At 39.0% G+C, this 11,912-nt stretch overlaps 1 protein-coding gene across 1 annotated transcript in view; it reads left to right on the top strand.

The window, feature by feature from the left end:
- Positions 1-11,912, top strand: part of LOC137340126 (myoferlin-like) — a 212,238-nt gene that overhangs the window by 113,697 nt on the left and 86,629 nt on the right. The window contains exons 38-44 of the mRNA XM_068002457.1: positions 295-368; positions 999-1,055; positions 3,765-3,821; positions 4,592-4,600; positions 6,090-6,188; positions 9,807-9,932; positions 11,741-11,896. Of these exons, the coding sequence (XP_067858558.1) occupies positions 295-368; positions 999-1,055; positions 3,765-3,821; positions 4,592-4,600; positions 6,090-6,188; positions 9,807-9,932; positions 11,741-11,896 (578 nt within the window). The remainder of the gene's footprint in view (positions 1-294; positions 369-998; positions 1,056-3,764; positions 3,822-4,591; positions 4,601-6,089; positions 6,189-9,806; positions 9,933-11,740; positions 11,897-11,912) is intronic.

Genomic DNA, 11,912 nt, shown 5'->3' with positions numbered 1-11,912 from the left:
AAAAGAACAAACTTGCATTTATATGGAATCCTTCACGTTCTCAGCATGTTCCAAAGTGCTTTAAGATGAGTTTTTTGAAGTACTGTCATTGTTAAATGGGCTATGTTTTTAAAAAAAAAACAAGAAATTGCATTTTTTAAAACTCATACTATTTTTTAATGTAATTTATTTAACAGTGCCACTGTAGCAGAGTCTGCCTCTCGTCAGGATACGCTTTCATGGCAGGACCACTTATTAATTTCTAAGATTACTAGCACACTGCTGTAGTATTCATGATTTCTTAATTTCATACAGCATCTCTACTTTCAAGTGCTCGTGATTGTGTCATTGATGTGGAAGACAACCAAAAGCCTCTCCTGGAAGCACAGGTAATCTGCTCTATCTTGTTCATTACCTGAATAATCATTCAAAGTATTTAAGTCAACTTTCTGAGCATTTATTTTTTTCGCTACGAAACAAAGTAGTGACTTAAATATTCTGTGGGAAAACAACTCTCAGGATTAAAAATTTCTTGTGAATTGAGCAGATAATGTAATGATTGAAATAATGGCAAGCTGCAGGATGTGATTTGTTTTAAATTTAATAATCCCATATAATCCACGCACAAGCAATGTTCAATCCAAACACTATAGAAAGCTAAAGGTTCATGTTATACATTGTTGATAAATTGGGATAAGAGTTTGGAATTCCAGTTCTTGAGACATTTTCAATACAAACCCTGAGTCTGGTCTTGATTGATTGCAGTGGCCTGGAATCTATTTCACTACTTCCATTTGTTTTTGTATGCTATGGATTGCATAATATATTTCCATTATTTTACAGATCCTATGTTTGCTGTGTTGCTAGGCCCATTATGTAATCAGTGCAATCTGTAATGAGTATGGTTAATAAAACATTTTGAAAAATTTTAATATTGGCCAAGTGAGTGGAGTAGGTAAAGAATATAACTTTTCAAAGCCACACAAGATGGAACTCACACGATGCATTCTAATTTTCAGTTTATAGACAGTATGACCAAAGCAGTTATCAAAATGACTACCTCATCGGCACTGCATGTATGTATGTATGTATGGAAAGTGAATTCAAAGAGATGACAATATTCAGGGTTTAGGTGGTTACACTGGATTTTTTTTCTACTACTGTATGTCACATGAAATTATGGGAGTGCCAGTTTCTCCTGCATTCATTTATCTTGTAGTTAAACTGTCTGCCAGTAACTAGCACTTTCTGCGAGAAATGAATGATCCCTAAATTAGAATGAACTGTAAGCTCAGGGTCCTGAGTCACAAAAGTATGTCATGTCTAGCAATCTGGTATTTTATGTCTATATAGTACTCTGGTTTGCAATTAATTTTGCAGGTAGTTGTTCTCTTTTCTCTTTCCCCACCCAAAGAAAATGAACCCCATTATACCAAAAATGAAAAATTTAAGCAGTATAAAAACAGCAGCAGACCATGATGTCCATGACTAGTCCTTTTTAATTGGTAAAGATTTAATGCTTCAGACTCCAGAAGGCTTTTCCTCTCTACGCCAGCCATTTTGTTCTTGGCTCACATGATCTGACAACTAACCCCATTCCCCCCTGAATGTTAGATCAATAAAGCTATTTGCATGTCAGGAATAGGTTTATTAGTGTAACTTGTTACAAACTCTTGAAATAACTTTTTCAGTTTACATCTGATCCTGTCTTCTCTCCCCATCCCCAATCTTTGTTTTTAACTTAGAAACAAAGTAAAAGCATAGTTGATATAATGTATATCTTTCAGCTATTAATACTTCCTATCCCCCTCTTCTGAAAGCACTGGCTCCTTGGGATATGGAATTTTAATGGGGGGGGGGTTGCTGTTCCACGTGGGTATGGTTTCACGGGGCAATTCCCTTTTCAGAATTCCAAGTGGCCATTCATTTGGGAATCTTGACTTTTCTGGCAGCCTATTTGACTGTGAAAGATATCACAACTGAACTTGATTCTGTCCTTGTCCAGCAGCACTTCCAGCAGAGATCACTCATAAGTAACGGATCTGTGTTTTGTTTATCTTTCCTAACCTGCGGATGCTGTGGCCACTTGTGCTCTTGTTGCTGTCTTGGCTGAGATTGGTTAACTCAGCACAGATCAATTCTGGGACCTTCCTGGACTGCATGGCTTCAAGGAGAAACTTCTTTTAACTATTCCAACTATTGTACTTTTTTCTTCAAGAAATCTTGAGCGGCATCATGGACAAACAGGAAAAGGAGAGAAGGCAGTGTTATAAATTTATTTTTCCACTTTCATTAACAAGACTAATGTAAGCTGTTTTGGTGAAATCTGGGTCAATTGGGAAACCTGCTAATTCTAATCTATTTAGGTTTCAGTGTAAATACTATTTTTATGGAACGTGAGCAAATCACCATTTCCCCAACCATATATCTACAAGGATATTCATGAATTTCAGTCCTACATAAACTCCCAGCTTGCAACTTTTACTTAGCAATCCATCAAATCTCTATCTAATCCCATTTCAATTGTTTTACAGAATACATATGTGAGATGACTGGGCCCCGAGTCTCCAAAGTTAGTTTGCTTTTTACTTGGTGCCAAATGTGTGGTGCAGCATTGAGCCATACATACCAGCAGAATGTGCCAGTTTGATCCTGTTTGTGCTGAGTTTGCTGATCTTAGCCAGTTCCTGCTCCTGATATAACTGCCCAGTGAATTAAGCTGGCACAGTGCACACACCTGGACTTTTGGTAAGCACAGGATCTGCCTCTGCTGTGTTTTTTTTTCTCTTCCCTTTTCCCCCCCCCCCCCCCCCCACACCATGGTCAAATAACCTGCCAGCACTCACTGGCAAGGCTTACAAATGGGCAAGATACGAGAACTATACCTCATCACGTGTCAGCACTTGGAGGAAGGGGAAGATTAATCTTGGCCTTTTCAATCGAATGAGTCGTGGGGTTCAACTACAATCAGATTATTGGCTAAAGCTTAAAATCCAAATAAAGGCCATTTATTCCCAGGATGCACTCTAATACAATGAGCAAAACAACCTAATAACCTGCTTCAGTAACAATGACCCATGTTTACTGGAGTTGTTTGCCATTCTTACTGTAGATTTACTTCTGTTTTCAATCCTTTCTGTTGCTTCATACGATAACTTCTAGCATGCAATGCTGCTCTGAACATTATCTAAAAGGTACTAAAATGTTAATTTTTGAATAGGAGTTATGTTCCAATAAGAGTGTTACTCTGGTTCATCTTTTTACTTCAAATCTGGTTTACTTCTGTGTGGGGTTTGCCAGGAGAATCTTCAAAGCTAAAGCTTATGAGAGATTTATTGTAACAAGCTCTTCAGAATGGATTTGCACATTTTAAATCTTGAGGCAGTTGTAACTTTTTTAGATCTTCACCTAAAATGCATGATTTTCTTTTGGCATAGGTGAGTTTTTTTGATACTGATGTGTGTATATAAAATGAAACCCTAGTGTGGAGTCTCCTTGGTTAATGTTAGGATTCCCACAGAAAGCTAGCTATTGGCAGACACTGCATGTTGATTGTGATGGTAAAAGACTCACTATTGATGTACAGATGAAAATAGTCTACTCCCAAATTTCATTTGCGCACAGTTGATCATAAAATCTTTTGATTTGATGAAGACACAATATCTCCTATGTTAGCCTACACAGACTACAAATTAAACCTATGACAAAAAGGGTCTAACAAAGGCCATCTTTAAACTATACAGCATTGTTAAAATCCTTATCTTTTCTTATTGAAAATGTCAAAGATGGTGCCCATTGATATGAAAGATTCTGCAGGACTGGCTGTCTTTCGTTCTTCCCAGGTATGTATGTGCTGTACAAAGTATTGTATTTTGAAACAGTAAATAGAATGAAGAACTGTGTCGCCACATGATGTTAATAATGCTGTGTGGGTTTAAAAACTTCAGTGCAGACTGTGTAGGCTGATAGAAAGGGATAGTGTCTCTAAATACCATGGAGGAAATTTGAAACCTTTTGGATTTGTGACTGAACTATAAATTGGGTGATTATTTCTGTTTCATTCCCTATCATTAAACAGCTTTACGGAACATCATGCATGATTAGTACATAAGGTTGTATTGTAAGAGAATTTCCTTTTGGAGTTGAATAGTGGTGATACTAACCAATACTTGTTCATTACATACCTTCATCTTTGCACAGACCTACAAAATACTTGTTTTATTCCTCGAACTTACGAGGAAGAAAACAACACTAACCAAAACCAGAAATATTAATCTATAATTGTCTTTTGCATTGAATCCTAACACAAGATCTAGCATGTAGTTAAATGGTGTAAATTAATTTTAGTTAGATGACTTCCTGAAGAGGTATGTAATAAACTCCATGCTTTAGAATCCTTCTCTTGGGAATGGTGGGTTTATCCATAATGAAGCCCTCTCTCCTGAAACAGGAAATGGTTTTGATTACTCTTTCCTACCTAGAAATGCACGTGTTAGCCATTTGAATTGGTGAAAAACTCTTACTATTCTGATCACTGACTTTTTTTTCCCTCCACTTTCTTTCCACCATTCTCGCACTTTGGTATTGATAAACGATTCAATGCTGTGAACAGGCTGTAAAGGTGAGTCTAATTTTGATTGGTGTTTTACTTTGTTAAATGCAAGATGTAACTGAAAAGGCATCAGTTGATTGCCTTTCTAACCAATGCGAAGGGGGATATTTTGACACCTCAATATTTTAGGTGATATTGATGCATCTACCGTTTTCAGTGTATTTTTCCCAATTTCCTCCCCTCTTCCTCACTGTGTTTAGCCTCCTCGCTGGTATTCACTCCCCAGGTACCAGTTGTCATTTGGCACCTTGCCCATGTGATTGTCAGCAAGCTGTCTGACTCTGAAGCTCATCAGTTGATCACGAAGATAAATATAGATTAGGGATGCCATTTGAGCCCAATCCTGTCCTTAGCTGGGGTCCAAACATGAGCATGTAGTAGAAATTCCTGGCTAGCAATCAGAAGCAGAAGCCGTGGCTGTTGTTTTTCTTCTCCCTAACCCAAGAAACCCCCAGGTACATGAACTAGCCTGAAACTGGAACCTTCCTGGTCTGTATGACTTGGAAATGGAGACTTTATCTCCAAGCAATCAAGGGTGTCTTCAGTAACTTTTTCTCGGTAGTGCAGATGGGTTTTTAAAGTTTTTTATTGATTGAGAAATTAAATTATTATAAACCCTAATATCAAATGTACAATAAAATGTACTGTTTTTTTCCTCAATGGTTTACTGGATACATGTGCAGCATTGCACTAAATTTATACTGACCTGGATCCCTGGTGTTTGCTGAATGAATTGAGCTTGGCAAAAATGAGTGAATGCATTACCTAGACAAAGAAAAAGGGAAACAGTTTCTGTTTGCTATCCCATGAAACTTGCTGGAAGCTTGCAAATGGTGATACTGGCAAGGAAAAGATTGAGCTTGGATGTAATGGGCACATTGTCAAACGGGTTCATTGGCCAGACCTTGTATGAAGGACAGCCATTTTGGTTGGGACTTGGAAGGCTGTTGCCTTTGGGAAATAATTCCAGCATGAATCACATCCTTTTAGAATAAAAGGGGAAGGAAAGAAAACTGGGGAAGAAATTTTTAAAATACTAAGTCTTGCAAGCAGGTTGGAGGGAGAAAATACTCATATATTGAAAAGTGTGCCATCCAGAATATCCCTCTAAGTTTGTTGCATTATAAAATATTGTACTAAATTGTGAAGCCATACTAATGTAAATCACTGCTGATACCCCATTGATACTGCAAGGCCAGATCAGAAGCCAACAGATAACTCAAGATTTGCATATGCAGATTTGCTCCACCACTTTAAGGCAACTCAGCATAAAGCCAAGGCTTGCAAATGTGCAGTCTGGCTGTGGCCTTCCCTGATGTAAAGATGATCTAGATTAACCAGCAATAATGAAAGCTCATTTACCAGCCTGTACAGGCAGATTGGGACCCAAGTTCCTCTGGCAGCAGCTGTTAATATTTGAGCCCTGTCAGTTATTGCATGTATTTTAATGCAGTTATTTAAAGAGAGTTTAATGTGCTGCTCACATTTTTATATGTAGGAGGATGAATCAATCGATTGGTGGAGCAAGTTTTATGCATCCATAGGAGAGCTTGACCGATGTGGTAAATACCTTCAGAAAGGTTACGATACACTAAAGGTAATGTAGTAGCTCTATCTCACCGCCATCTCTCTTGACCCCTCCACTGTCTTTGATTTGTCACGCTGCTTGTCTGACATCCAGTACTGGATGAGCAGAAATTTCCTCCAAGTAAATATTGGGAAGCCTGAAGCCATTGTCTTCGGTCCCTGCCGCAAACACCGTTCTCTAGCCACCGACTCCATCCCTCTCCCTGGCCACTGTCTGAGGCTCAACCAGACCGTTTGCAACCTTGGCGTCCTATTTGACCCTGAGATGAGCTTCCGACCACATACTCTGTCACCAAGACCGCCTATTTCCACCTCTAACATTGCCCACCTCCACTCGTACCTCAGCTCATCTGCTGAAACCCTCATCCATGCTTTTGTTACCTCTAGAATTGACAATTCCAATGCTCTCCTGGCCGGCCTCCATCTTCCACTCTCCATAAACTTGAGCAGTAGAGTTTTGGATGAGCTCATGTCCTAACTCGCACCAAGTCCTGATCACCCATCACCCCTGTACTGGCTGGCCTACATTGGCCCCCAGTCTGGTAACACTATAGTTTTTTTTAAATTCTCATCCTTGTTTTCAAATCCCCTACAACCCGCTGAGATCTCTGCGCTCCTCCAATTCTGGCCTTATGCACAGCCCCGATTTTAATCGTTCCACTGTTGGCGGCTGTGCTTTCAGCAGCCAGGCCCTAAGCTCTGGAATTTCCTCCCTAAACCCCTCTGCCTCACTACCCCCCTCCTCCATTTAAGACGCAACATAAAACCTACCTCTTTGACCAAGCTTTTGGTCACGTGTTCCTAATATCTCCTTATGTAGCTTGGTGCCAAATTTTATTTAACGTTCCTGAGAAGCACCTTGGGATGTTTTACTATGTTAAAAGCGCTTTATAAATTCAAGTTGTTGCTTGTGCTTTTATTTGTATGCCCAATCACATCACTTTAAGTCCTTTTTCTTTGTTTTTTCTCAATACTTCAATTTGTTAATGGAAATGGTTAAAACATGCTCACAAGCCTAATGCAATGAGATTGCTCAGTGTTGCTTAAACCTTGTTGCTCAATGTTGTTCTAGATGAATGAAAGTGGGGGGAGAAAGAGGGCAAGGAATTAAAGTTGTAGAAGTGTGAATTGCACTGATGTATATGAATTTCCTTACAGCTTCTCTACTTCCCTGCAGGACATCGTTTCAGCAAAATGAACTGGTGTCCTACATTTTGAAATTGTTTTTGAAATTCAAATGCAGAATTTCAAATCATCCAATTTGAATGTAGTGACTAAACACCAGACTTGAGAATTTAGATATCCTCATACTGAACAGTGACCTCTGTCTAGAAAAACAAGTAGTATCATATGGAAAGAAACTTTCTAATGTCTGTAGCAATATTTTCACATGTATGGTTGTGCCATTTTAAAATTTTCAAGCAGCAACTTAAACTTTTTAAAAACAAACTATGAATTTGTGTAGTTTTGCAGTGAACTTTTGCTAGTTCCTATTTCTGATGCTTTTCGCATGAGACAAATGCTGTATTTGAAGTACTCTATAGGTGACCTAGTTGCTTTTAAGGTTTTTTGAATGAGTTGTGGAACCTAAGAATTCATCTTCATGATTCACATTCTGCTTCTAAAAACTTTCAACCTGATACGGAGTTTAATAATTTTGTTCTGATTTTAAAGATAACTGTTTTTACATTGATTGCCAAATGCTACTTCTAGTTTGTTTTGTGCCTAAAGTTTATGCTTTAATCCACAAGGCCCTAATAAATTAATTTATATATTTATAATTTGATGGAGAACCTTCTAAAAGCACTTATAATTAGCTTCCATTGAAATAGCTGGAATGAAAATCACCTAAAGGGTGGGTGATCTGCTCCACCAGATTACTGCTCAGGAGGTGAAGACAAAAATCTGTCCCAGGGACTCTGGTCTGGTTGGTTCCAAGATGACACATCTGAGACTGGTAGTCAATTCTGTGGCAATTTTGGTAATCCAATACCCGAATGAAACAGGTTTGCAGGGCTCTGTTGGTTGGCCATTCTGCCTAGTTCCAATAGGACATGGAGGGTAGGCTGTCATTCAGATCAGGAATTTTTCTAATTGGCTCCAAGTAACCCTGAAAATCCATGCATTGACAGGTAGTGCAGTTCTGGCTGGTCAAGCTTTATCTGTGCTGATGTTTTAACTGGTTAAGGCCCAAAGGTACTCTGTGTACTTAAAGATCCCAAAGTTTTGGCTTGTGTATGTACATATATAGAACAAAATACTGCAGATGCTGGAAATCTGAAATAAAAGTCCTATAAATTGATATATGTATGCAACTGTTACAACATGAACAGTTAAGAAATTTAAGGGTACTTAAATAAAAATTAGGATACACATAAACCTCTCCACAAATTGCTTTAGATCCTAGGAAATGTGAGGCGAGCTGAAGGTAGTTTGGATCGTGTCCATGATTTTTGGCTGCAATGGATTTTACTTTCAAATAGACCATAGTCTATCATGGCATAAAAGTGAAGTCTGCAATTTTGGGAACTGGCTTTTCAGTTTGTTTTTTTTTTTGAAAATTGTACATATTATAAGTTGTATTAATAGAACCAGAGAGGGGATGAGGAAAGTTTTTGATTTTATGCACTAATTGTGACCTGGAATACACTGCCTTAAGGGTGATGGAAGCAGGTTCAATAGTAACTTTCAAAAGAGGACTAGATATATACCTGGAGGCAAAATTTGCAGGGCTACGGGGAAGGAATAGGACCAATTGGATAGCTCTTCCAACGAGCCGGCACAGACACGACTGGCCGAATGGAGACTGAAGTATAATTCGACCAGAGCAACATATGTAATTGTGTTTCCATTTTAAATTAATGCATTCTATCCTAATTAATATTGTAATTAAATACCAAGATTTACAGCAATTTCAGTAGTAGAATTGGTGGCGCATAGGTGTACCTCTGCAGCATAAGCTGAGGAGATACAAAACTGAGGCAACACAGTGCCACCACTGGCAGGAGGATGTAATTAAAGCATGACAAATTTACATGTAGGCAATTTCCAGTTTAAAAAATAATGGACATAGTTTGCACGCACTTATCAATTCCTAACTCTTTTAATATATTGTAGGGTTTTTTTAACTGAGCTACATCTCAATTTCCAATGCACCAGCTTTGCTTTGGAGTAGGAGCTTCTACTAGTAACGTAACAAGGTTCTGAAATAATCCCTAGTAGAGGCCATTGTGCACTAACGCAATGCTAAATGCTCTAATTAGAATAGTATATCTATTACCTAGGCTCTTCTATGCTGACTATTGTCCCTGCCAGTCAGATTCCAAAAGGTCTGTTTTCTGCCTTCACTTGAAATTGAGAGAGTTTGACATTTTGCATTGCCTGTAGACATGTAGCTGTCAACACAATTAAGAGAGATTATTTTAAAACTGACACTGCCTGGATATTTTCAGATTACACCTGGCCCTGACTGTTGCCAATAATCAGCCCCACGCCAGCTTGCATCTAGATAAGGTGACTTTGCCTTCTAGGCAAAAAGTGAAGTGGGACTAGCTGTTGATAAGAGTGCTTTTTGTGTGTCTCCCTCTCCCTTTCATTAATTCAGTTTCTTCAACTTCCCTCCCTACAGGTGTATACTACAGAACTGGAGAATGTCCCTGAATTCAAAGGGCTGACTGATTTCTGCAGCACCTTTAAACTCTTCAGAGGTAAATCAGAGGATGATGACGACCCATCAGTTGTGGGTGAATTTAAGGTAATGTCCTGTTCTTTACAATAAAGCTCAGTCAAATGATATTCCAATTACCTTCCATTTCCTATTCGATATGCCTACTTCCTTTTTTTGAACTTATACAAGTACCGGGTGGAATTCACTGTCTTATTTGAGTCTGCACTCAGCAAAAAGCTTTACAGCTACCTATTTTTAAAAGATATAATTCAAAATTGTTTTCAAAGGATAACCCAAAGGGATAGCCAGAAATGGTCTGCAAATGGATTTGCCTTGTACTCAACCCCACACAAATGAAGAATAAACTACTGCTTTCCAAAACAAGATAGCCCACCATAAGTCATGAGCTACACCAACAGTCCTATAGCAGTTTCAAAGCATGTAATTTAGTTAGTTACACTCCTGAAATTACACTTCATGTCTCAACTCTTTTTTTTTCCCCTTCCACTTTGAGACCAGGTTTATCCAGTTCCTCTCAGAAAATAAGGCTCTCTACACTATGAAAAAGTGGTAAGACTGCCCTGAGGGAACATATTTCACCAATGGCTAGTACTCCTTTCATGGTTCTAAATCCCTCTGGATTCAGAATTTCCATTCTAAAGGGAGTTCTAAATGCAAAGGGACTTGGGACCATGACACTCATCAGAAGGCCCTCATCCAGGCCAGATGTCTAAGCAACCTGCTGTCGGCAGATGTGGATGATATTTTTGGAGCTGTTTAAAATAGTGTGCTACAAACTAGGAAATCTTTTCACATGTCTCGCACCAACAAACCCAGAGTAGAATAATTGGAGCAATTGAGAAAGCTTATGGTCGACTCCTCTCCACAAAGACTTTAAGCACAAAGTTTTAAAACTTTTGCATCTCTTATTCAAAATGTCACATCATCCAACAAAAAATGGAGCAATATATAGATAGAATCCCATTGTCTCAGCTCTCTGCTTAATCTGTACTTAAGTCTCTGGTCTCAGAGGGATACAGTGGGTGGTAAAAGACCTGCAGTCTGGGAAAAGCTCTGGGACAAATGGATCTTGCCAAACTTAATACAGCACTATTGGTAACTTCATTATGGCCTGTTAGAGTTCCCAAAGTTCAAATTAGCTATAATCGCAGTAGCGCACAAGGAGCGTGGACCCCATCTTGTACATAAACAGGCCCAGCTCATTCCTCAACAGTAACGGATCCTCGCCTTTGTTTCTCTAGCCTAACCAGCTCCAGTCAGACCATAAGGTCTCCAAGTAGGGGTGACACTTGTGGGACAATGCAAGTGTTCATCATCCCAATAGCACGGCCATACAGTCTCTGAGTCAGCCTCTGAGTTGGAGAGGGAATCAGTGATATTCCAGCTGTGTTGCTACATTTTCTGCTGGGTGGTCTTTTATTCTCCCTGGGTGCAGAGAAGGCACATTCAGCAACTGGATCAAAGGAACAGGATTGGGCTTGGCTGTGATCTTCATTTCATCCCAACCCCGTCACAGTTGTAGGTCTAACAACCTGCCAAGATGAGGTTTACAAATGAATAATGGCCACTTGGACTAGCACCTATAAACCAACCGTACCCCAGCAAGGAGTTGATTCCTTCAGACAGAAGTAGAAAATGGTGAAGGAGGGGAGGGTAATCCAGCCCATTTGTATTGATAATGTAGAGGAAATCCACAGCCTAGCAACTGGTCCAAAATGATTTGTGTAAACAAGGCTGACTTTTTTTTGTCCTGAATTTCGCTGAAGAACAAAAATGAGAGAAGCTGCAATTATTCTGAATTTGTTTCAATAAGCTGACATTTGTCTGCCCAGTATACTTTTATTTAATTTTTTTCAATTGCCTGTATTTTGTAGGGTTCCTTCAAAATTTATCCTTTGAGTGATGATCCAAATATTGAAACTCCTCCACGTCAGTTTGCTGAACTGCCAGATAGTGGAGCACAAGAATGTATGGTGCGAATTTACATCGTTCGAGCCATTGACTTGCAACCAAAAGATAACAATGGCAAGGTAAGAAACTTCAGTA

This window comes from Heptranchias perlo, chromosome 21 (genome assembly GCF_035084215.1).
Source record: "Heptranchias perlo isolate sHepPer1 chromosome 21, sHepPer1.hap1, whole genome shotgun sequence".
Taxonomy (NCBI): domain Eukaryota; kingdom Metazoa; phylum Chordata; class Chondrichthyes; order Hexanchiformes; family Hexanchidae; genus Heptranchias; species Heptranchias perlo.
This window is presented reverse-complemented; position numbering and strand designations above follow the sequence as displayed.